Source organism: Toxotes jaculatrix, chromosome 14 (assembly GCF_017976425.1).
Source record: "Toxotes jaculatrix isolate fToxJac2 chromosome 14, fToxJac2.pri, whole genome shotgun sequence".
In the NCBI taxonomy this organism is placed as follows: domain Eukaryota; kingdom Metazoa; phylum Chordata; class Actinopteri; family Toxotidae; genus Toxotes; species Toxotes jaculatrix.
Genome location: NC_054407.1, coordinates 12,438,971 through 12,464,124, shown reverse-complemented (window position 1 = coordinate 12,464,124; position 25,154 = coordinate 12,438,971). Strand labels below are relative to the sequence as shown.

Genomic DNA, 25,154 nt, shown 5'->3' with positions numbered 1-25,154 from the left:
GTGCACCCGGGCTGAGAACGAGTGTTATTGTGACTCGTTATATATTCAGGGTGAGTGGATGTAATGTTATTATTATGGATGATTATTTCCAAGTCTAAATATCAGACCGTCGCCTGCCTTCCAACCCTTTCATACTGCGAAGCTCTGTATTGTTGGCCTACCAGTGGTTGTGCTATGTATGCTCATTTTTAAACCATTTTGTACATGTTCAATAACGTGTGATGAATCACAGATGAATAAAGCATCAGCTGTATTATTTTTCTTCTTGCTGAGTTGTGTTGCCTTATTAAAATAAATATATACATATAAACATACCATAGACAGCCTGGGTTTATAATCAGAGGAAGCAAGGGGAAATGGTTTAGGAGAATGAAATCATGTCACATTTTTAATCATGCTGATCCTTAGTATCAAATGATATCAAATGCCTCAATTTATACAATCATGGTAAAAATGATTACTCAGACTGTTTATCAAAAGACATATTTTAATCATAAGCTCCAACATCATAAATTTCACATAATGAAAAATAGGGATATTCACACCCACACTAGCAAGTGCTCCGTTTACTGAGTAATAATCCCAAGCACAGGTAATATGTTACAAGTTAAAAACAGTATGAAATTTATCATAATTAGACTAATTGAAAATGTGTTATTTGCTGATATAAAAGCAAATACTTTTAACTCCCCTGAAAATCTGTTGTTTTTGAGACTGAAATTTGTATTTTGAAATAACAGGATTCACAGATTTTTTCCAAAATCAGTCCATGGTGTTTTTTGGAAGGAAACTATTCACTTCCTACATATTAATGTGTGATTTAAGTATAAATGCAACAAATTTGTAAATCTAAAATCACTTCATCGCTATGATTTTCATATCCCCGATCCTCTGTTTCTACTTCATTTACATTTTAATCTCAGCAATCAATGTAAAAACATTCCTCCCCCACCCCCTCCTTCACTTGAATGCATGACTGTGAACAAATATTAAACCTAACCTCAAATGAAGTTATATGACTGACATTCAGTACGCCCCATTTCTTCTTTTGAAAATGTTAGCTAGAATCAAAGTTAATCCCATTTCCACACTCAGAAACTTCTTTGACTCATGTACAGTACATTTGTCTCCTGTATTCCTCCCCTTTATGTCCCCTTTTCCAAGGATTAAAATGCAGGTTTGCTCATATACTCCTCCATGGTCTAGAAAAAGGCACAAACAGGGAAAAACAAAATCAGGTTCTTAGTCTAAAAAGGCATCATAATACAATTAATATTCACAGGCACACATCTAACATCACCTGTTATTAAGTGCTAAGCACACCAACACATGATAGGTAACTAACACAAGCACAACATCTAACCTTTCTGTCCATATTCAAGGTCATCCAAACAGCTCCACCTCATACCACTCACTGTTGTCATCCTGAAGCGATAATGGTCAAAATGAATGGGAGGCTACACTGCACATAATCCAACTCTAGAGTAAAAGTGTTAGTTAGCGCTACTCAAAAGCATGGAACAACACACCCAGTTAAACTACGGTACCACACAGAGCCACGGACCTACAGGGGAGAGCGGGAAGAGTAAGCCAAAAATAAAAAAACTAAAAATCTACGCCGCATTCCAGGGAAATCTGTCTCTCACTCGCAATAGTACTGGCAGAGAGAGAGAGAGAGAGAGAGAGAGAGAGAGAGAGATTCACACACAGAGGGGAAGAAAAAAAGAAAAGAAAAAGGAGCAACAGCTAATATCCACAAGTCTATTAGCTATGAGAAAGACAAAGGCACACCAGGGACTCAGCAGCATCTCTGTTAATTGAACTCATTATGACACTGGCAACTTGTGACGCTTGCCGGTAAGTTCACACTCACACAAACAAACTGAAACAAGTTCCCATACTGCAGCTCGATACAACATTCGTGATAAGTGTTGTCGTTTAGCAAAATATAAAGAAATCAACTTCAGGCACCTTTTCTAAGTTCCCCCACAGCCGAGAAGATATAATCACCTCTAAACTACATTCCAAAACATGTCACTATTTCTTTAATTATACTGAGCCATGCAACAGATGTTACATGCTCACACCACAGATGCAAGCCACGCCTTGTGTTGTGTACAAGTGTTTGTTTATGTGTGCGTGTGTCACGGCAACTCACCTCCTGTAACATGTCTGATGCTTCGATGGAGCGATTCACAATCTGTTTGGAGGTTTCCTGTACCTCCCCTCCCATCAGAAACTCATCCAGGATAAAATAGGCCTTCTCAAAGTTAAAGATTATGTCCAGCTCACACACCTGAGAGGAGGGATGATGGTGAATATATTGGTTATTTTTGAAAATATAACAGTTCACGCTGCAGAATTTAGTTACACATGTAAATTTTCAGATTTAAAATTAAATTGCTGTTTAGCATAACATCTGCAGACTCCGGTAATGAGCCCTTGATTTAAGCTGCCATTACATTTCAGCATTGCACTTCCATACTGAATAAAAGAAGGTGAAAAACCGTGAAATACATTGCCGAAGTATTTGTCCAGCAGCTCCACATAGCGATGAATAACCTCCAGGGCTAGCAGCTCATTCTCCTCGTTCTCTATGGCCAAGCAGAAATACAAGCTTGCATATCTGAAGGAAAGGTGAACAACTGATGGTTATCTATTGCTACTGATGGGAATAAATTATACACAGTAGCTATCTTTAAAAAAAAAAGACATGGGTGGTCTTGCTGCTGAAAAACACAAAGTAATTTAAACAGGTTATACAAACATGCGGGGGCAGCACCCACCTCTTATAAATAATCTTAAGGTCTTTCCAGTGCAGGAAGTTACAGGTGCGTGGTTGCCGTGTCAACACCATGGTGGTCATGTCCCTGATGATCTTCTTCTTCTCCCGCTCTGACATGGGCGTGAACCACTTCTGCAGACGCAGCTTCCCCTGGCGACTGAAGAGCAGCAGGAAGCGCATCTGACAACACAGACAACAGAGCAGGATCAAAGGGGCAATCATGATGCACACGCATGGACAGTGGAGGCTACTCGTATAAACAAATACACACACGTCCACACACACTGCCATTCCATAGGATATTATTAACTACCCTCCAACACACACACACACACACACACACACAAACCAAGGGTCAAACAAGTGTTCTACTGTTGTCATGGCTCATTAAATAGTAACTCCACTTACCAAACACCATCAGCAAAGGGTAAAAAAAAAAAAAAAAAAGGCTTGACAGGCAGAAATGTGAAGGTCAACAAACAACTGAGGAAGAGGTAGTTTGAAGTTTGCTTTCTTATTTTTAAGAGAGCCAAGGAGTTGGGTTTCGGATGTTTGGAGAATGTGCTTCCTTCCACTGGAAAAAGATTTGGCTACATATCAAAATGGACATTAACTTTCTCTCCACTTTTACAAGGACCACACTGCCACACTATTTCCTTTAAGCCTTCCTCTTATTGTCCATGTAAGAGAGGCTTATAACAGTGAATGAGTTGGGTTTTTTTTTTTTTTTTTTGGTCATATTTGCCCTTATCTGGGTTAAGGGTCTAAAGATAGAGAGTGTCTTGTGTTGAACTACTGAGAGAGATTCGTGATTTGGGGCTATACAAATAAAACTGACTTGTCTTGAATGTCTGTGCATAATATCTTGGCAAACGCTGTGTTGCAAAAAGAAAGAAAGAGTTGGTCTAAATAGTTAAAAGTCTGTAAATGTATCCTTATACTCAAACATCTTCCTCCTCCTCCTCTTCTAAGCTCTTCTAGATAGAAAGATAGAAAGATAGATAGATAGATAGATAGATAGATAGATAGATAGATAGATAGAACTAAAAAAACACATTGATGTACAATATTGACATACAACTTTGGAATCTCCACAGTAAGAATTTAAGGGAAATGTCAACTGTCTCCAAAAAAAGAGGACAAACCTGTTATTTACTTTACGGAAGCTGGACACAAACATAACACAAACATACAACTGGAGGAAAGTTATCAGAACTACTTGAGTAATATTGTAGCCTAGAAAAACGGTAGGCCTACAACCAGTCCCTGTACTGGTACTTCCAGGTGCACATCCCATGTATCAGCATTGTTAGGCAAATTAATATGGAAAGAATTAAACCGCCAGTAGGGCCGGACTCCATGGAAAGTGACGGAACCTGTTTTACTGAGGGGACCGGTTAAGGAAGCGTACACCTTACTTCCGACTGTCCCTACAAAAGGGATACATACAATTAAAAAAAAAAAACACAACAGAAACCAAATACCGCTGCTGTTGGGCGACCTGACAAAAACAAACAGGCCTCAGAGTAAAAGGAAGCGAGGTATATGTGTATTTTCTAGCTTTAGCTACCTGTCAACGCCAACAGGTGTAACAGGTGAATAGTCGGGGCAGGCTGACGCTACTTTAAAGCTACAGACATGCGCAGAAAAAACAACAACAAACACTTACCATTTTGATGGCGCGCCAAGAGCTATAAACGCTATCAACAGATAAAAAAAAAAAAAAGCACTTTAAACCCTCACAAAGGGTCAGCAAGCGCGGCTCAACACATATCTATCCGTCTTCCACTCCAGTCAGCGATAAAGTTGGTTAACTCCGCCCTCCTGGCCGCCTGAGGAGCGGTGCCCGCAGGAAGCGTCACCAAACCTCACAAGCATCTGGATTGGTCATCGTAGATTTGTATGACATGAACGCGCTCGACCGGCAGCCCATCCGAAACCTTTAAAGATCTACGGCGTGGTTTGCCCAAGGTATTTTAATGAATGAGCTGATAAAACTTTAACTCATATCACTCTTGACTGCCAGGGTGAGCGTTTTAAGTGTTATTCCCATGCAGGGTCGGTAGAGAGCAGTAAAAGGGTTGTCCACCCCCTCCGCCTGCTTCATGTGATACTGATCTGTCACAGTGGTTGGTCGAGGACTGACAAGCTGGTGCACTTTTCTGGGATAGCTGTTTACTTGATAACATGTCTGTGTACCGAAATGCCATCTGGTTTTTGAACGGAATCCACCAATATACAAGGTCAGTATTACTTTGGTATTTATCTCTAGATGTGCAGTCAAACAGAGAAATGCTGTCAGACGATGCTCTGGGAATCTCAGTCACTCTACATATATACTCTGTATTGTTATTCCAGCTTGTTGACTATCCAAATATAGAGATTATTGTCTGAAAAATGCATTTCATGTCATTTACTTAAGCATAAAGGCGACTAAACAGAGGAATATCAAAGGTCTGGTCACTGTATGGCACACATCACCACACAAACTGGCCTTTATGCACACTTACAATAGTTCCATTGACAGCTGATGAGTGTTGAGGATGACATTGACATCACCTGACCCAACTGGAGCTAAAATGTGGAGAAAGAAAAATAGTGAAGATTGTCAAATTTGTGTTTTTTTGCCTTATTCCATCCTTAACTCTGAGGCACACTTTGATTAGTGTGTTTTCTATGTACCCTCAGGAAGGGATATGAGGCAGCGTCTAAAGACTTTGATCCAAAGGACATGGATGTGTCCGTTGTGGGAAGGTCTTTTATGGTCACTGGGGCCAACAGTGGAATTGGCAGAGCAACAGCCATGGCAATAGCCAAGAAAGGTAAGCATGGTAGAGCTAATACCCCCTGGCGTCCACTTTGCATTGATTGAAAATAAAGCCTTGTGGTCTGTTTCCAGGTGGGACAGTCCACATGGTGTGTAGGAACAAAGATAAAGCAGAAGAGGCCAGGGCGGACATCATCAATGAGTCTGGGAATACGGTGAGTGTTGTTTGTCAAAAACATGCCTGACACTAAATATGGAAAAAGTGATGAATCCCATCAATTTTTTTGTGAGAAAGAACAATAATTCATTTGGCTATTTTAGGAGGTATATATCCACATCCTGGACATGTCAGAGACTCACAAAGTCTGGGAGTTTGCAGAGGCCTTCAAGAAGCAGTACCCATCCTTGAATGTGTTGGTAGGTGTCACCAGTCTCTTGTAGTCTTCATCGCATATCTTTCTCTAAACTGATAATGATGTTGATTTTCACGACAGATAAATAATGCAGGGTGTATGGTGCACAAGAGAGAGGTAAACTCTGAGGGACTGGAGAAGAACTTTGCCACCAACACTATGGGTGAGACCTGATCCCAATGGTCCGAGAGTGTGTCATGATGCAGATATCAGTTTTAAGTGTGAAATCAAGGCTAAAGCTTTTCTCCGTCTCTCTAGGGGTGTACATTCTTACCCAGACTCTCATGCCACTACTACAGAAGAGCCGGGATCCAAGAGTGGTAGGAACACATGCACAAATACACACAAAGAAAGTGCTCATCTGCATCATGTGGATGGCATAATGCCACTTTTGTTTGTTCTATAGTGGCTGTTGTCTAAGCACACTGTGACCCTTTTCTCCCTGCCTGTTAGATCACTGTGTCCTCGGGTGGCATGCTGGTCCAGAAACTCCGAGTTGATGACTTGCAGTCAGAGAAGGGCTACTTTGACGGCGTCATGGTCTACGCCCAGAACAAGGTAGGAGAGGAAGATGTAATCCAGATCAGGAGATCTGTTCATTTAAAGTCATGAAGAAGATTGAGGTGAGACAGATAGAGAGCAATGTGTTGTTTCTTTTCAGAGACAGCAGGTGGTGCTGACACAACAGTGGGCCATGGCCAGCCCTGTCATTCACTTCTCTGTGATGCATCCAGGCTGGGTAGATACGCCAGGTATTGACTCATTTAACTTATTACTGCTGTTTTTTTTTTTTTTTTGTCCCTTCTGTTCTTATTTTGTTCTTCAAAAGTAAACAGCATTTTTTTCATAAACTATAGAAGTTCATGTCATCGATTCTTTTTTCTTTTATTTTAAAGCTTTGCTCACATTTAACAGGACCTGCTCTCTGCTACATTGACAAGTAATTATTTGATTGGTTTGAAAAATATATCAAAATGGAAACCCATAATATTTACAGTTGCTATGAACCATTTTTGTTTTTAATATTTTGCAGTTATTTGATAATAGAGATGAGTAAGCAATTGCATGTGCAGAGGAAAAAAAGTTTTACATTCACACTCATGTTTTTTGGTGATAAAATACCAAAATATTTTCTTTTTTTGTTTGTGTTTTGACAACTACATTTTACCTTGAAAATCTTCTTTCAAACACTAGGTGTAACACTAGGTAAAAACCCATAGCTCCATTTGTTTCATTGGCTTCTGTGCAAAAACAGCAATAGTTCAGTTTTTTTTTTTTCCCCCATTTTCAAGCTGTTTCCACATCAATGCCTCAGTTCCACCAGATGATGGGGGAGAGACTGCGCAGTGTAGAGCAAGGAGCCGACACTGTTGTGTGGTTGGCCTTGTCTAGAGTTGCTGCCAGAACACGCAGCGGGCAGTTCTTTCAAGGTGGGCAGCATGAGATCTGACAGGCTCCTCATATGCAACAAGAGAGATGCTCCTTTCATTTTTTTCCTCTGTGAATTCAGCCGCCATCATTATCATCATCTGTTGTCACTTGCTCTGACAGATTGTTTGTGTTGCAGATCGTAAGCCTGTTCCTACCCACCTGCCTCTGGCCTGGACTCACAGTTCTACTCAAGAGATTCAGAGGTTCATGACTCAGCTGGAAACTTTGGCCAGAGCTGTTCAGTCACAACCTAATCCAGAGCTTAAGGGTCCCCTGAGCCCTTCCACACCTCAGTTTGTCTAAATTCTGATATGACTGATACCTCTGTTGTACCATGTCTTTAAATTATAGGTCACAGTAAGAGCAAATACTGAAAGTATGTGATGTGACACATTAGTCATATTTCGTCCTATGTTGCTCCTAATTCTGCCCATTCTTTTTCAAAGGCAGCTTTTAGAACAGTTCATTACTCAGTGTCACCTGATATAAACTGTGGTCTGTTTTTTTTTAACTGAAAATGTCATAAACTATTGATTTGAAATTGAGTATATCAATAGCAGTTACTGAATGCATGTGAAAAAGTGCATGTCTGTTATCAAGGTGATAAAATAAAATAAAATAAATTTTAAGAGGAGCAATTTCAGTTTTTTTGGACTCAGCGCCTGGACAAAACAGATGTTCTCATATTGACATGTGAGAGACAAATGTAATAGATGAGTTTCTGTGAGAAACTACGGAGCATCAATACTCACTTAGATTTTTTAACAATCCACATTTGCTGTTTTTAATAATTTTATTATTTTTATACAGTATTGAAACAAAAAAATAATGTGGTGCATTCACATTTTTCCCAAGGGATTCTTTGCAAGTTTGATCTCTACAAGGGTAAAACAGTGAAAAGCTTGAAGCTGGATTCATCCACTTTAAAACTCAACAGGGATTGGGAAGACTGGGCCTGATTTAAAAATCATCTAGGAGATCTGATGGATTTTTTTTTTTCTGTGCCAACATTTTATTCCCCATTTATGAGTGTTTACTGTGTTTTTGTAAGGGATGAAGAATCAGGTTCCCAGAATTTGTCTTGAAAAGAAACTTCCAGTCCATGCGTAGCAACAGTCCAAAGAAAACAAACAAATCCCGTTCCCCCGTCCAGTCTCTTCCTCCTCTTGTCCGTAGTTTGTCTTCTACGCAACATAGGTGTACACTTTACGATCCTCTGGCGTCCTCGCCAAGTATTCTCTTTCTATTAGTCCTTCTATACGCTTTTTGATTACCACAGGGCTGGGAAGAAAACGTGCCCGGAGCTGCTGAGTCACCTGAAGGCACAAAGTTACAGTGTGTGTAAGAGCACTGCAGCATTTTAGTATTAGAGGCTGCACTTTAAATTACTTTTCTCTGAAGTTTTGGGATCAGGAAGTGGAGAAGATGGAAAATTAATGGACTAATTAATGGAATTAATGTTCCTTACCTCCGCCACCAGGACATTGTGCTGCATCTTCTTCCTAGACTTCATGATTCGGACAATGGCTGCCTCTATCTCATGTTTCCTGTCATCATCTACTTTCTGCCGCGTCTCTTTCCTTTCAGGGTCTGATTCACCTTGTTTAGCAGCAACTGAGAAAGAAGGATACAGGGACAAGATGAGGCTTGAGGAGACAATGTAGACAAACCTTTCATATTAGCAGAGAGGAAAGAATTTATCTATGTTTCTGAAAGGCTGACACATGACACTGTGATATTCTGCTCATATTCTGACACTAATTATTGAATGGTAATAAAATAACAGCATTCTCATATCTCTGTTAAAAATGACAGGATGACCTGACGTTTTTAACAAACCACTTAGTGTAGAGTGTAGAAAGAAATTCACAGCATCAGGTTTTAGATTTCCAGAAATGAAACCCTCTGACCAAAAATACATTGTGCAGCAGACAGTAGTGGAGAAAGGCTGGCCCATAGCTGAGACTCCAGCTCATCATAGTGATGTATGTGTTGTCCACAAACTTTGCCCACCTGTCTGTATTTTGACTCTGTGCAGTTTGGAAGTAAACTGATCATTGACTGTAAACACATGGCCGTTCTCAATCTCCTTGGACTTTGGCTCCTTGGTGAGAACTCTCTGTGTGGGCTTCCCACAGGCCAGAGACTGCAACGCTCGCACTAACTCCCGCTCAGGAATATCGGTCTCCTGCTGGATCTCCTATAGACAGGGACAGAACAGGGGATAAGGTTGTAAAAAGACAGGGACACAGATTATTGTAAAACTGTCCTCACTTAGAACGACATGTGGAAGTCATTCAGTAAGTAAAAATAACCTCTACAGAGATTAAGATAGCCAGATGAAGGTGCTTCACTGCGTCCCCACCTCGAAAGTGCACTTTTCTCTGTTATTGAAGAGCATGAGGATGGTCATCTGGAAGGTGGAGACCTGCAGTATGTGCTTCCGGGTGTTAGAGCCTGTCACCTGGGCACCTCCCACACCCAGTTCTGAACCATCCTCCTGCAGGTAAAGTGGAAGGGATATTAAATCGAGACAATAGCCTTATAAACTATAACAACTGCCTTGAAGAAAACACATTTTCCCATTTTCAATACCAAACAATACCACATCTTGAATTCTGTGACTTGTAAAAGTAGCACTTTAACATTTTGCTCCTACCTTTTTAACAGCTCCGTAGAAAGTTGCATTTAGGTCTGCCCCGCCCATGTGGTGCTGCAGTGTGAGCTGTCTGCCACTGTGCTTAGCGAGGTAAAACCTGGAAAATAAAATCCAGGATCAAGTTCTGTAGAAACCACCCAAAACATTATTGAGCCTCCCCACGTTGTTTGCATAGTAAAACATCTGAGTAAATTCAAGAGCATTACCTTCTAAAGACTTCAAAGGCGTGTCTAGGAGCAGGGGGGATGGTGCATTTGGGGGTTGCAGACTGAGTAGGCCAGTAGCCAGTAGTGAGGACTCTTACTGTGAGGTCCACACCACTTAGAGATGCCTGAAAGAGATGCAAGAAAGTTTCAAACAACAACTATGGTTTACTATGGTTTTTTTTTTGGAAAGTGTGTCTGACTGCCTTACCGACGTGGTTTGTATGTGTTGCCTGAACTCATCCATGGTAGTGTTGGAGATGCTCATGTCTCTGAACATCCCTTCCAGTTTTGAGGTGAACTGACAGCCACATTCTGTCTGCAAAGGAGAAAGATGGAGAGCAATGAGTTGAAACAGAGACGGCAGGGGGAAGGCAGGGCAATATGAACAGAGAAGGCGATAGAATGAGGAACACAACATCCACAACCTCCTCATCCTTTTACCTTGAGCTTAGAGATCATGTTCTTCTCTGAGTCATCTGAGACACTCTTGTTGCTGAGCAGCCTGCGACCCAGATGCTGTTTGTAGTACCTTTCAAACACATCCTTCTCCTGCATGAACCTGAACAACACCATGGCCTTGTCAAGGATTGACTCCACCTCCTGTTCTGTCAACTGGTAAAATAAACCCGGGTGGAAAAGGAGTGAGGAAATGTACAGGACACGTAAAAGAAATAAATTTCTTGCAGAGCGTAAAAAAAGTTCTGAAGTATTTGCTATGCTATATACTATGCAGGTTGAAATAAAATTCAAAGAAGCCACATACCCCTTTGACTCCTTTCTTGAGCTTATCATCAATGAAGAGTGACAGGTACTCTGGAGAGCGGGAATTCAGGTTGAGGAAATACTCAAAGTCGCCAGCTATGGTTTGCTTGAAGAGTCTGTCGTTGTTGAACGACTCAAGGAGGAAACGGTCAAATCGTGTCTTCAAGTCTAGCAGGCCCTGGTGAAGAGGAAATTACAAAGAGCTGACATAATCTACATCACTCAACAAAAGCATACACTTTTTGGACTCACTGTTGATCCAGCATACCTGGATATAGTCCACAGGGTTCTTGCCCTCTCCCTCTTCTGACACCAGAGCTTTGCCTTGCTCCCTTAAGTAAGAGCTCATACACTCACACATTGTTTTCAGGCCATTTGGCACACGACTGAACAGCTTGTACATGCATGCCAGGTCTGAGAGGAAGACATTGTGGAAAAAAAAAACAGTAATGAGAAACAAATGAAAGTGCAGGTGAAAGGCTGAAAAAAAGAAAACACCTCGGTGATAACGCTTGTTTTGATTTCTAAATTAGAATTAAAAGCAGGGGAAAATGCAGTGCTTTTACCTTCTGTCTTGCCATTCTTGAGCATATGGACAAGGCCAGAGTTCTCCATCTCTACAATGGTCTTCATGTGTTTAGAAATTAGCTCCCGTTCCACCACCTTGACGATGGGCTCCTCCGTAGACTTGTCCAGGCAGTGCATAACCCGCTCAATCTCTTCATTGATTCTGGCCTCTACCTTCTTTATGTAGACACTGGCACTGTTTTCCGCTAGGAACTTTTGGCTCTCCATCTGAAAGAGAAGATATTGTGTGTTGTGTCGTTACAAAGACTTGCTGCTGTTACAAATACACAAACGCACCAAGAAAACCTACAACTCACTCAGACTCACCTGGAAGAATTCAGCTGACATATCTAAGAAAGGGCCCTCAAAGTCCTCCTCATACACAGACCTGCCGTCCAGGCCGAGAATCATTAGCATCTGGCAGGCGTTTCTGATGGCCCCTCTGCAATGAATGAATGTAAGGCCTCCATATTAGCAATTAATAAAATGACATTTAAATATATGGCAATAATAAGGTTTTCTTAAAAAATAACCAAAAAAGGTGGCATCCTGGAGAAGGCTTGCAGTTAAAATAATCAGCTGTAAGAACAAACAGTGAAGGAGCACTCCTGCACACCTGTCTACGACCTCTCCCTTCCTCTCTCGTGCAATCATGTCCAGTAACGTTTGCCGTAGGTGGTCTCGAATGCAGCCGTAGCGAACCACCTGGTCCCTGAATATGATGAGGCCGAGGTTGTACACATTCTCCACATTGTTTTGTTGAACATAGACCCGGTCCTGGGAGACGAGAGAACAGGGTGAAAAGGACATCAGATAATGAATGCATGGAAAGAAGTAATATATACTTTTCACATGGGCTGAATATGCCAAGCTTTTATAAGATCATGAAAGCCTCAGAATAAATGAGCGCCTGGTGTCTGAATCATTCCCAGAAAAAATAGTTATGACATGCACCTCTTCAAGGTGGCATAAATATACTGACTCTAACAAACTCTGACAAATGGTAGACTCAAAATACAAATATTAGCCAGGGCCAAATTACAAGGAGTGGTTTTTAGTAAACAACAAACATTCAGGACAATACTTGAAATTACAAGAAGACTTGCTTTAGCACTGATTTTTAGTCCTGCCAACTTTCAACAACCTCTTACATGAGTTTATGGGTTTTGGTTTTCTGATGCCATTTTTCTTAATTACAGTAATAAATGAGAAGATGAGTTTGCATTTGTTATATTACAGTACTGCATAAAAAACACACATGCTTTCAGGCCTCATTAAAATGAATGAACGGCGTGTGAAAATCTATAAAGCGTCCTATGTCTCCTAGACAAATAAATAATGTCTCCAGAGCCTGAAGAGAGGCAGTGACTTGCGACAAGATAAACAGACCTGGTGAGAACAGCAGAGTCACACTTGCTGTGTCTGTCTAGCTCTTCACTAGAGGTCAGCAGCCAGGTAACAGCAGCAGCAGGCTGTGAGTCTGCAGTAGTTTATCAACAGAAAGCCAACTGTCCGGGGTAAAGCAGGACAGGAAAAAGGAGACCGTAGAACAAAAGAACCCCAGGGGAGCTGTGTAGTCTCTGTACCGACAGTGCCATTGTTTAGCCTGCACTTGTGCCAATCTCAAGGGCTCGCTCACTCACACACAACTCCACAAACACTTTGGACCTGCTGCGGGCTGCTAAAGTAAATCAACTAGTCCTGCCAGTTTTCCCACAAAACAAATAAATACAGCAACAGAGGCTCATTGTTAGGCCCCCAAATGAAACAGCACCTTACAATCAAAGTCCAGAGTATGATGTAGGTGAAGGCTGGCCACAGTTGGACACAAAAGGCCATTTCTTCAATGGGACAAAATTATTCATGACACAGAACAAACACCACAATTCACTCACAGGGAGAAGCAGCCCATGAGAGAAACCTATAACCTGTCGTCTATTCTTATTGACAAGACATTAAAAAAACACCACTGCATGGTGGTAAAGGTCTTTGTAAATAATCTACAACAACAGTATTATTTACTTAGTATGACAGAAGGCAAGGCACACACATCAGCCTACCCACCATGTACATGAGGATGTCTCTGATCATAACCATGGCAGTTTGATGGTCATTCCAGGCCTGATTCAGTGTTTGTAGAAAGTTATTATTTAGAGAGTTAAGGACATCTTCTCGTACCTGAGAAGAGAAACAGATCAGATCAGGTCAGGTCTTAAGGGCAATGACAAAGAGCGGACTGTTAGGAGACTGTTAGGAAATGTATTATCAATATTCCCATCATAGTCCACTTGTATACTTAATGCTTGGTAGAAGAGAGGTGTATGAGCTTGTTTTTTTGTTACAAATGTAATTAAACATTCTTTAAGCAGGTGCATCGCTGTTAACAGGTTTACATCAATGTCTTCGCCTATAATAGACAATTTTACATTTTTTAATTTTACTAGACAGTAGCCTAAAGAATATAAAGACAGTGACACTCAATGGTAATGGTAAAAACAGTTGTATTCTTTCTTTTCTCATACTACTATTACTCAATGATCTATAAATTACAGATTTAAAAAAAAGAGTTGCATTAGAGAAGAATATTTCTTTACTTTGTTGATGAGGTGCTCAGTGACGACCTCCCTCAGGCCTGTGTAGAGCTTCTCCCCATGCTTGTGGAGCACCATGGTGTAGGCGTTCCTGTACAGCTCCTCAAAGCTTAGTCCACTGTTGTTCTTCCTCTGGATCTCTTGGATGGCATTCTTTAGAAGGTCCCAGATGTTGTTCACATACTTTTCATCCATTGTCATCTGAGGAGGGGCAAGAAAGATGAAAGTGTTTATCTGAAAAAATGTCTATTCTTCATTACTCCCACTATCACTGAAATAATTTCCGTCAACCATGTGGCAGAAAAGGAGCCATAACAAAACAATTTCATATCAAGAAGATAGATGCAGCTACACACTGTATTGTTTAGATTGTGATAAAGCTTTTGGTTTGGTTACTGCAGTCATACACAGAGCAAAAGGAAAGTTCAGATGAGTGGGCTGTCAGCATCAAGCATCAGTCAAGGAACAGCAATTCTGGCACTGTAGTAATACTGACAATGTGGTGATATGCTGGCTACCGATATACTACAGAACACAAAACAATGTGCATCATAAATTCTGTTACAGACCAGAATCCACGAAGACTATGACATCTTCTTTAGCTCACTGCATAAAAAGCTTCACAGGCCCAAAGACAAGGGAGTGCTACTTGACACCAGTAACCAAACAACCCACCAACAAATCACTGTGAAAACGGGGGGAAATTACGCACTGGTATCAGGTCAGTAATCAATACCAGCAGGCACTCTGAGGTGAGGCATCAGAATTGGTATCCAGAGTGAAATGTTGCATGGATGCATCCCAAGAGAAAAGTAACTCTAGCCTGACAGCTAACCTTCCCAAATTCCTGACCAACTCAATATTATAAGTCCAAATGTTTTTTAGATCACAAAGTGAGCATGTCTCAGTAAGTATGAGAAATACAAAAGCTGTAACAGGATCCATTCAAATTCATCCTTGAATTAAATTTTCTTTTTATAGTGACTACGACCACCTGGTAGGGGCTTCATTGTGGTCTAGGTGGCTGGTCTTGCACCTGCATGTAAGCTTAACATCTGAGAGAGGATTAACTGTATTCACTCACTCATCTGCTCACTGACTCACTCTGCAAGACACCCACTCACAAACCTGTTTCACAGAAACAATCTCAGCAAGGAATGAAACGGTGTCGCAAGGGCTTGGTGAAGACTGCATAATATACCATAATGGTGATGAAATCATTGTGTGACAGTGTCACTAACAGCAGCAGCTAGCTGAGTTGACAACGTCAACAACATAAAAACTATTTAAGTTACCTTGGGCATGTTTACTGTAGTCTCAAGTTAGGCTGAAGTTACGTTAAGTCTCAGGCAAACAGTACGTGTTAATGTTTCATTTGCCATATTTAACAGCCTAAACCAAATCCGTGCTGCAATGAAATACCAACAGCCAGAAGAGCTTGCCGTTACCATAGCGTAATGATACTTGCTGGCTGACTAACTGCAACTTGGCTAACATCAAGTCAGCTAGCATTCAGGCCTGCTACTCAGCTAGCTACTATTTGCTAGGCTCTCACTGAAGTTTTCTTACAAATGCTAACGTTAGCTCACGTCAGATGACTCCCCATTTTCAAACCGAGAAACTAGCTAACGTTGAATAAACAGCTGATAACACGGGTGATGTGCTTCAGACGATCTGTCCAGCCATTAGCAGTTTTCACCTGACAATGACATGTTTTTCTCGATTGACCAGCTAGCTAGCAGGCAGTTGCTAGCATAAAAACCTGTCATCCCCGATCCTCGAGTCTCACAGTTGGCGTCTCAGCGCTCACAGAGCCGGTAAATACTTACAGGAAAGGCTCGTATCCTCATCTTGGTGTCCTTCTTGGTGCCGCCTTTGAGGTTGGACATGATTAGTTAGAACGACTTTCGTTTCTAAGTTGACTTAAAGACTACATGAAAGGCAGCTGCTAGTATGCTTTCTATGCCAGGAAAGCGGCAGGGAAACTCAGTGACCTCCCCTTTGGGAACTAGGTCGGTCTGTGTGTCTGTTATGTTGTTGTCACTCGCTCTCTTCCCAGTGGTTTTTGGCTAATGTTAGCCTGTATGCAGTGATGGCGGACGGTTGTACTCCACTGCGCAACGCCGAAATCTCGCGAGGGTAAGGTCACCACATAGACAGGTGCACTCCACAGGTTGACATTAACCGCTCACTCATATCAGAGCGGTTACGTCGTCGTGATATTAATATTTCGACGAAAATAATGTAAGTACTTTAAGACTTAATAACAGCTCTGCCTGGTTGAACGTAAAAAAAATATTGACCAGAAAGAAAAAGACTTTATTCGGTGACTGACTTCACTGTTTTGTTTCAAGTACAAAGTAAGCAGATTTAGGTTAACACTTTCTCTGTATTTAATTCAGGCCACACCATATCAAGCTAGCTTCCTTTTTGAGAAAGCATACACGACCACCGTTCAGATATATTCAAATAACGCTGTTCACTTCCAGAAACGTTCAGTTTGAACATCCTATTTGTCTCCGTTGCTGTTTTCCAGTGCACTTCTCACTCTTCACATCGTCCACCTGTAAATTCCGATGACTGACCAGCGGCTGGAAAACTGAGTATCTTCTCACTGTCATGACGACGCTCTCTGAATAAGAGAAAGGACAAATATAACGGGAAGAATAGGTGAGTTACGAAAAAGTAAACATTCAAGTATATTAATCAAATACAGAAAAGCGGGATTGGGAATAATAACTCTAGGTCTGTCAGAATATTAAACCAAGAACATACCTTAAAATTACAGCAAAGCCACAAAAACCTTAAGTTTCAAAATTAATTATCACTTAGACTACAGTCAAATAAATGTATTTCTGGGATAACATCGTCAATCAATCAACCAATCATTTAACAATACATGATGCTTATAATAGTACATATATCTACCTCTGCACTCTGCTGTAATGATGGGAACTGTTGCATTCTTTCGGAGATGAGCTGCAGCTCTCCTCCTCAACCCCATGTTCTCCAGCTCCAGCTTCCTGATTTCGGACCGCATCGCGCCGATCACCTGGATAAGCCTCTGTTCGCTGTCCATGATGCTACCCGTACACGTTTCCGCCCTGTCTTCGTCTCTCTCATAGGCATCTAATTCACCACACGACCCCATCTGACCTGTAAATACACAGTCCATCACTGTACAAAGCTCCTTTTCCATTCAAAGCTGATCTCAAAGCTCAGCATTGGACCAACAAAGAAATAAGCAGCCAATCAAAGGAGGCAATCTACTCTGTCATCAAACTATTGATAGTCGGGTCACATGATGGGGAGAGTGTTATTTTCTTCTTAGTGATCTGATGCCTACCACTTTCCCTCCTCCTGTTAAATATTCATCTACTCTGTCAACATAAAGCAGCAATAGGTACTTGGAAGAGGCCTGTTGTTGTGGTCTAACTGTGTGTCAAGGTGATAGAGAGAACTGCCTCTTGTTTAAGACTAAGACTACTTCTCAATGAGCATAAAATATATATATAAAGATGAAATCTAAAACTGCACATGCACATTTAACTCATAACACAGTGGAAATAAGTGTACAGAATAATCAGATGGCCACTGCATGTGTTAAAGTGTGTTTATGTATAAATGTGGAATATATGAAGATTTACATTAAGAACACGTATGCATCATTGGTGCAGTATTTTGAAGAGAGAAGTCAGTGAGTGTCTGGTGCTGCTCTGCTGCTCTCTAGCGTTTAGTAGGCCTGGCACCATGCTTACTGAGTAGGAAGGAGAAAAGTATTGCTTGACTGACCTCTCCTGGTTGAAACCGTCAGGTCTGTATCACCTTTGACTACAGGCAGCTGCTTTAGACTGCCTTATAAACATGTGTCATGGACATTAATAGAGACTAGTGGAAATCAAAAACATAAACACCAGAGGAACAAAATAATTGATTCATTGAGCAAATGTGCAGATAAGTATGGATTAGTGGTATAATGCCAACCTTACAGGCAAATACAAAAGATCATATTGGAAGGAGGTGTTCTGCCACATCTTCTGGGCAGATGGATGGTATCGGGCTCTATTTGCAGATTCTTTATTCAGAATCTTTTAGTTTTATAATGCAGCTTTTGATGCAGTTAAACATATAACCAGTGAATGTTTCTGATTGTCGATATCCATGTTTCACTCAGCACCTGGAGGACCTCTACAACTACTGTAGGGTTGATGGCCATTTTCTTGTGGATGCCTGTGATGAGTATGGTGTACTTCCAGTAGGCAGTCAATAAACCCACTGCTGTTTACATTACCTTAATGGCAACACATTATGTATGAAGCTACCTGTGCCTGCAATACTTGTCTACTCAGTTTTCATGTTTGGCCCTCTTCCTCTTGAAAGCTTCTTTATTATATAATATTTAGGAGCTGAAGCTGATGTTTAGCCTTAGCCTAGTCATGTAACAATGATTTACAGAACTGTGTACATTTCAGATGAGCAAATTAAATGCATTTCCTTTCTGAGGCACCATCCTCTCTAATATCGGCAGCTATGATGGCGTCATGTCAACTGTGGTTTTGACACAGGAGGAACCGCAGCTATGGCCGCAAATATTGTAAATTGAGCCTGTCACTTGTAGTGCATCTATCAGAGCAAATTACATCTCATGGGCAAATTACATATAACTTTATCCTACAGAGGTTAGCTAAAACACATCTACATTTAATATTTGGTGCTGTGGTTTTTGTCACTGTGAACTCCTTGTTGATTTAGTCTATAATTGTGCTTGGTAGCACCGGGAACAGACCAGACTGTGACACACATTTGAGCAGCTGAGTGTAGCATAATATCAAGTCTCCTGTTTACTTGTGCTGTGTTTTGACACCACATTTCATACTCTAAGTTCCTCCCATTCCACAGAGTGGTGTGTAAGCTGTTTGTCCGCTGATAACAAACTTCTCAGCAAAGGAGAGATAAAGCTCCACATGCTGCTGTAGCGGCAGCTAACAGGAGATGCTGCCTGTTAAACATGACAGAAAAGCATTGTGAGTGTAGAAATGAAGACTCTGCTGAGGGATGTCAGTTTAAACCTATGTTAAATTAACTTTGATATCACTGTGGTCAGGCTCAACAAAATTTATCCTTTCAACCGCCATAACAGCAATTTTGAAAATTTGTTTCCTCGTTTGCCACACAATATCAAAGATGCCCAGCAGGTGGCATGTGCTCTAGTGTGAGTTTAAATTAAAATTAGGCCTAATGTACTCAAGCCTCACTCCATGTGAGTGTGTAAGCCAAAAGGGACGACAGTATAAAGTGGTGCATTTGAAAGCAGAGGTAATTGATTTTTTTTTTTTTTTTTGCAAGTGATTACAGAGGCAGAATTTAATACACTGCTTTTGATTTCAGCTCTTTTCATTACTGCTACTTGCTTTGCAAACATGACACCAGAGGGTCAGGACAAATGCAGCTCCCTTCAGAATCCCGCACTCATCATTTTAGCCAAGTTGCTGTTGACCCGGCGCCAACACCACAAAACAGGACAAGTAATTTAATTTGCCACTGCTGCCGACCTTGACGCAGAGAATGTAGGCTACCAGAATCCCAATAGGGAGGCTTGAGGAACACTTCCTGGGAACTGAGAGAGGGGGTCAGGCTGTTCTGTCTGTAGCATCACACACCGTCTCCTCATCTCTAGAGAGAATACTTTTGTCCTTCAGGCTTGTATGCAGAGATTGAAGAGATTTGTTTATTCATGTTTTAAAATTAGTAGGCTGCTAGCTCTGAGAACTAACGTGATCATGTTACCAATGATTTAATTTTAGGTTTAGCAGTTATTACAGTCAGAAAAACCTGTATATAACAGTAAGTATGTGTGATATGATTGAATGGTTATAAGGTTATACTGTGTTTTCTGTCTGGCTCCTTTCATGGCATAACATTTAGAAAGCAAAAAGTATTCATTGCTTCCTCAAAATGTTATCTTCCTCAAAGTGAAAACAGCCAGGAAGTAAACAAACAACCTACAACATAAGCAACTGAAGCACTCAGTAAAAGGGCATTATTGACCTAATCCTAGTCAAGATGTGCACCTACGTAAGCTTTATATGTCACAAACAGAGATGGGATCATGACTCACTGGACACATCACACTCAAGTCTGGAAAGTGTCACCTCCCCATATGAGAGGTGCTAAATAAAACAAATAGCATAGGAGGGCAGGAGACGTGTAGGCCTAATCTGCTTTTATTGTGTGCTATATGCCAAAGATGTCTCATGATACTTGTATTAGTCATGTTTACATTTCTCAGGAAATATGAAATGACATGCGGATGCATCTCTGTTGATCAGATCAGATCTCTTAAAAACTTTTCAAAAGTATATTTTGAAAAGCCTTGCAGCAAGTTAAACAAATAAATAAATAAACAGTTCCCATCATTATAGCATAGTCACAGATCTTTCTCAAATTGCTTTGTTATTGTGTGTCACGCAGCCATTTTGCCGTTGCGACTTGTCACCATGACGACAATGATGATATGACTTTAAGAGAGTTAGATGAATTCTGAAATCCCTTGAGTAAAACAAGTGTTCTGTTGCCTTGTAACATGTTAGTAATGTCTTACATGCAGACACATTCCCAGTCCCGTCTCTCATCACTCAGAGGGAACAAATGTACCAATGTCCTCTTCCAGCCATGTGATGTGATTTGATCTGATCATAATTACGGCCATAACTTGTTGCCCTATTGAGGTGACATCTTAAATCACCCTGGTGAAAATATCTCGGGTTAGAATTCAATATTGGTCGTAAAATCTAAATATAAGGCCCCAGAGACTAAGCTGTTTCACAGAACGCTGTGGTAGCTGTCTGGCAAAAACATGCACATGGTAATAAGGCTTGAAAGCAAGGCCCCAGCTGCTTACAACATAACTTCTGTTGCTGACATTATTAGTGTAATATTTGTGAAATGTTGTAATAACTTTGAAGAAGCTGTTTGAAAGGACATTTTTTAATCCAGTGCTATGCATCCTTTTCTTTCAGCATGCCAGTGTTTCAAATAGAAACCTGTAGGTTTTCCAGCTACTCGGCGCTGTCTTTAATGACATAGCTCATAGCCACAGTCCCATCCAACAGCCTTCATTATGACTCAGTAATCACAGACTACATTTGTTTTTCTTTTCCTCTGAACTCTCTCTATCTCTCTTACTCTTTCTCTTTGTAAACCTATAGGCCTCTGTCTCTCTCCCCCACTGTTTTTCTTCCTCTAAGCAAGACGAATCCAGTAGTGAGCAAGAGCCGCTACTGGAGAAAGTGTTTGTTGACTTTTCGGCACAGACTGGTGCTCTGTAGGGGAGCAGTTATTTATGGCTCAGGGCCTTATGTGATTGGCTGAAGAGAGATATAATTATGTCTGGCGCTCAGCTTAGCTAGTTTTAGAGTTACAATAGGTGCCATGTTGAGTTCACTGGTTGCTAGGTTACTAAATGGAAGGTCTTGTACTGTATCGACAACGTTTTTGATATAGACTTGAACCCTTTTTCCCTACTTAACCTCAGCCCAATGAGGCATGTTACTTAACACTGGGAAATACTGATATTGTTATATGACACTGGATACTGTCTGAATTTTATACTGAATAGCTGCAATTTATCATTTCTCAAAATTTGTTTATAAATATCTGTTTTTAATTTCTAAGGACAAACAAATAAAGCAGCATTAGACATAAGTTAGGTTAGTATTCAAAGAATTAGTGTCTAGTTTGTACTTTATAGTGAGCATTAACTATTAAAATGATTAAAATTCAGCAGTGCACTTGGATGATTGTTACAGGGCTAAACATGGTTTCGAACAACCCACTCCAGTTCCTGAATTTTTTTTTTATTATGACTTATGACTCTGTAACATTGGACGGCTGGCTGTTATCTGAATATACTATTTAAACACCATCAGAGGGCTGCAATTTTATGTTTTATTGATACCACCTGTCGCTTATTAGCCTCTAGCTATGAAGTTCCTTATCAGATTGCATAACGACACTGAGCTTATCATTCACAAGAGTGGCGTGAGGTGGTAGGTAGAAGGATTTCCAAGGTACTGCAAGGATTTCCAGTGAACTGGAAATATATGAAGGTGAGAAATGGAGAAAACAGGGTAAACAAGGGGCTGACCTGCAGCCAAAGACTTCATAAAACACAGAGGTTCTTTAAAAAGTGTAACGTTCATTTCCTGTGAGGGTTTAATTGAATTAAAAGTTGTCCATGGCACAAGAGGCATGAATAATTCTCTTATTAACAGTCACTTATGGATATTTCTGTAGTAGCCTTCATCCCCTCATTATGCAGGGTGGTCGGACAGGGACCCTTAATAGACTAATGGGATTATGTCAGTTTGAATCGGCCTTTGCTGGGGTTATTCCACACACTTGCCATAAAACGACAGCCATGTATTTGTCTGCTCCCTATAGGAGGTGGGAGGTGAAGATGAGACTTCAGCACTCCAGCATAGATAATCCTGTTGTGTATTCCATACCGTGGCTTATGTGATCCCTGTCTTCAATAATACATGTAGTCATATCACAAGTAGAAAACACAGGGATGCGAAAGGAGTGGAGGCTCAATGAGTAATCCTCATCTAATCCATTTATTTTAAATACATGGGCTGCCAGGGTTAACAAAGGGTGACGTGTCTGTATTTTTCGTGAGTGCACAGACTTGCGGCTCTGCCTTTCCCTGCCCCTTTTCTAATTTGGAATGTTCATAGTCTCATAAAGAAGATAAATTTCAACTTGGTATACTTTACTTTGTTTTGATCTGTGTTTCTTTGAGCAAATGCATTGTATGTTAGAATTTTTTTTTGCAGTTATAGATTTTTTTATACCAAACAAGTTGGAAAGAAAGTAATTCATTTTTAAACTGAAATACAAAAATAAAATCTTTGTATCTCTAAAGTGAAAAATAAGTGTCTGCTCTCTCGCTGTCAAATGAAAATCAGCCACATCATGATGGAGAAAAAAATACACTTGTAGGCCAGCAGCATCTAGTTTCAGTGCAGCCGGGGTTATTAAAGATTACATGACATAGTGTCAGGGCCTTGCTGAGTGGATAGTGTAAGTATAGACTCTCTGATTAGCCCTCTCCTCACGCCTAATTACTGGTGTGATTTTATGGCAAGCTGTTATAACACTGGACACTGGACAGTCATGCCTGAGTCAGTTGCAGGACCAGGCTGTCCACATATCTACTTAAAGTGGCATAAAGATAAGATGGTTGTGAAAGTTTCCAAACTGGCAGGCTAGATAAACTCACGGTGTGTGTAATTCCAATAAATAGGGACTTTGTTAAAATATTTACATGGTTCCCACAGTTTAAGGTTATGACTTTTATACCTAGGTCATAATTAAAATGGTGCTTACATATTAGAAATTTTGACTGTCACCTCACTCTCCCTCTCTCTCCAGCTCCTTATTGTAGCTAGGAATGCAGTAGTGGCACTAGCAAACTGCAGTGTCCAGGGAGCCCTAAAAAGGGAAGGAGTCTCACTCTGATTCCTGGCAGCTCATGGAGCAGTGGAGGCTAAATTAGGCCTGGTTTCATTGACTTCCAATCCTCCGAGTCCCAGCAGCCCCGCAGCCAGAGGAGGGGAGGCCAGCTTGTGCTCAGGGTCCCTGATGCTTCCTCAGAAGTTCTCCAGACACTGCCTGGGTAAGTTAAAGTGTCAGATGGAGAGATGATATGTCTAGGAAGCTTAAGATGGGATCTCTTGATAGTATTCTGTGTACAAGGAAAAGAAACATGAATGACATTAAAGGTTCTGTGATGTTTAAGATTTTACTATCAACAAATCATTAAAATATAGACTTTAACGATTACTATGAAAAGATAACACACTATACTCTCTTGTTTCCTCAGGGATTTTGAGAGGCCTGAAGGAGTAACCATTATTTCTTGAGATCTTTTTAATCATCTTGCTACCCCTCAGATTGATACTGGGACTCCATATCAAATTTAATTGTGAAATGTCTCTAAATAGCCCAAATGCACTTTTTATGCACTTTGCCAAAATGCTAGAAGTAAGGTCTCTGAAAGTACATCCTAGTTTGTGCTGAAAAACTCATCTCTGAAAAAATACTAATTTCCAGGTTATAGGTATTAGTAGCTTCAAATATGTGGTGCAGTAAAAAAACATACTGTGCAACATGCACAGTATGTTTTTTTTTGCTGATGAAATGCTTGTTGTTTGCCTCCCACTCTTCTCTGCACCTTCCCCTTTGCTGTGCTGTCCGGTGTGATTGACCGTGTCTCTTTCTCTGTGCTGGCAGTCGGAGACAGGTGCTGAGTGCTGCTGAGTGTTGCAGTGTGTGTGGGCTCCAGGGGCCTGGTTCAACATTCCAGTGATAGTTTGATAGACACAGTCTTTCCTGGGAGGAAGAGGAGGGGGCCAGATGTCTGTACCAACCTCAATGAGGAAGAACTGAGGGGGTAAGTGAAATCCTGTGACGACATAGTTGCTCTGAGGATTGGGAGAACATACTGCAAGTCCCCTTTCTTTTTTATGTCTCAACTGCAAGCTTTACAACACCCCACTTCCTGATTTGCCAAGCTGTTTCACTGCTTATCTCTCAGGCTTCAAACTGGTCTAATGTCACAGGGACTTCCTCTTTTTTACACACTCACAGGCTGCAAGCTTGCGTACATGTCTGTGTACCCATATACATTATAGACAAAGTGTATACACATAGTTTGAAAATGGAGGGAAAGAGGAACTTACAAAAAGGGGATGCAGACAGAGGCGAGGATAATAACAAGGTGACCATATTTGGCATCAGTAGATAATGCAAGCAGAAGATGCAAATTAGATAAGGAGTGGTTGTCATGGAGACTTGATGTTGCGCAGTGATGGTTCACTATAAACCTGACCACATTTGTGGTATGGCCGTTGCCAAGCAGAAGGTGCTATTATGAGAGAGTGAGAGAGTAGAGTGAGAGAAGTAGAGGA

At 40.9% G+C, this 25,154-nt stretch overlaps 4 protein-coding genes across 7 annotated transcripts in view; 2 read left to right on the top strand and 2 right to left on the bottom strand.

The window, feature by feature from the left end:
* Positions 1-467: 467 nt before the first annotated feature.
* Positions 468-4,598, bottom strand: ap1s3b (adaptor related protein complex 1 subunit sigma 3b). Of its 2 annotated transcripts, XM_041055912.1 has the most exons (6): positions 4,455-4,598; positions 2,787-2,965; positions 2,518-2,626; positions 2,159-2,296; positions 1,364-1,425; positions 468-1,202 (listed from the first exon to the last, which is right to left on the bottom strand). In XM_041055912.1, exons 1-5 carry the CDS (start codon positions 4,455-4,457, stop codon positions 1,384-1,386), a joined length of 471 nt encoding a protein of 156 aa, XP_040911846.1. In that variant the 5' UTR covers positions 4,458-4,598; the 3' UTR covers positions 468-1,202; positions 1,364-1,383. The 2 variants fall into 2 exon arrangements, with proteins under 2 accessions (XP_040911846.1, XP_040911847.1); XM_041055913.1 differs by lacking the exon at positions 1,364-1,425.
* On the top strand, positions 4,576-7,993 carry LOC121193553 (dehydrogenase/reductase SDR family member 12). 3 transcript variants are annotated; one of them, XM_041055910.1, is made up of 11 exons: positions 4,720-4,756; positions 4,843-5,028; positions 5,474-5,607; positions 5,685-5,767; positions 5,874-5,969; positions 6,047-6,128; positions 6,224-6,285; positions 6,419-6,523; positions 6,627-6,717; positions 7,258-7,395; positions 7,533-7,993. In XM_041055910.1, the coding sequence occupies exons 2-11, from the start codon at positions 4,973-4,975 to the stop codon at positions 7,697-7,699; spliced, it is 1,014 nt and encodes a 337-aa protein (XP_040911844.1). In that variant the 5' UTR covers positions 4,720-4,756; positions 4,843-4,972; the 3' UTR covers positions 7,700-7,993. The 3 variants fall into 3 exon arrangements, with proteins under 3 accessions (XP_040911843.1, XP_040911845.1, XP_040911844.1); XM_041055909.1 differs by having other exon boundaries at positions 4,576-5,028; XM_041055911.1 differs by having other exon boundaries at positions 4,576-5,028; positions 7,281-7,395; positions 7,533-7,674.
* A 155-nt stretch (positions 7,994-8,148) lies between these two features.
* On the bottom strand, positions 8,149-16,285 carry LOC121193584 (cullin-3-like). The gene is made up of 16 exons (XM_041055967.1): positions 16,011-16,285; positions 14,185-14,382; positions 13,655-13,768; positions 12,207-12,367; positions 11,918-12,032; positions 11,590-11,818; positions 11,292-11,437; positions 11,025-11,201; positions 10,703-10,873; positions 10,470-10,577; positions 10,262-10,386; positions 10,056-10,152; positions 9,762-9,896; positions 9,410-9,596; positions 8,865-9,010; positions 8,149-8,712 (listed from the first exon to the last, which is right to left on the bottom strand). Exons 1-16 carry the CDS (start codon positions 16,068-16,070, stop codon positions 8,581-8,583), a joined length of 2,301 nt encoding a protein of 766 aa, XP_040911901.1. The 5' UTR covers positions 16,071-16,285; the 3' UTR covers positions 8,149-8,580.
* An 83-nt stretch (positions 16,286-16,368) lies between these two features.
* Positions 16,369-25,154, top strand: part of mbnl1 (muscleblind-like splicing regulator 1) — a 50,673-nt gene continuing 41,887 nt past the window's right edge. The window contains exons 1-4 of the mRNA XM_041054867.1: positions 16,369-16,425; positions 16,718-16,851; positions 23,617-23,860; positions 24,478-24,637. The gene's annotated coding sequence lies outside the window, so the exon portion shown is untranslated. The remainder of the gene's footprint in view (positions 16,426-16,717; positions 16,852-23,616; positions 23,861-24,477; positions 24,638-25,154) is intronic.

Excerpts from the sequence above, each read along its gene's own strand:
- ap1s3b (XM_041055912.1), bottom strand. Across the intron at positions 2,297-2,517 it reads TGGACAAATACTTCGGCAAT|GTGTGTGAGCTGGACATAAT; the intron begins GTATTTCACGGT and ends CCCTCCTCTCAG. Across the intron at positions 1,426-2,158 it reads CATCAGACATGTTACAGGAG|GATGACAACAGTGAGTGGTA; the intron begins GTGAGTTGCCGT and ends TTATCGCTTCAG.
- LOC121193553 (XM_041055909.1), top strand. The coding sequence starts at position 4,973 with ATGTCTGTGTACCGAAATGCCATCTGGTTTTTGAACGGAATCCACCAA. Across the intron at positions 5,608-5,684 it reads CATGGCAATAGCCAAGAAAG|GTGGGACAGTCCACATGGTG; the intron begins GTAAGCATGGTA and ends GTCTGTTTCCAG. Across the intron at positions 6,524-6,626 it reads TGGTCTACGCCCAGAACAAG|AGACAGCAGGTGGTGCTGAC; the intron begins GTAGGAGAGGAA and ends GTTTCTTTTCAG.
- LOC121193584 (XM_041055967.1), bottom strand. The coding sequence starts at position 16,070 with ATGTCCAACCTCAAAGGCGGCACCAAGAAGGACACCAAGATGAGGATA. Across the intron at positions 12,033-12,206 it reads AAGGGAGAGGTCGTAGACAG|AGGGGCCATCAGAAACGCCT; the intron begins GTGTGCAGGAGT and ends CATTCATTGCAG. Across the intron at positions 8,713-8,864 it reads ACAATGTCCTGGTGGCGGAG|GTGACTCAGCAGCTCCGGGC; the intron begins GTAAGGAACATT and ends TTGTGCCTTCAG.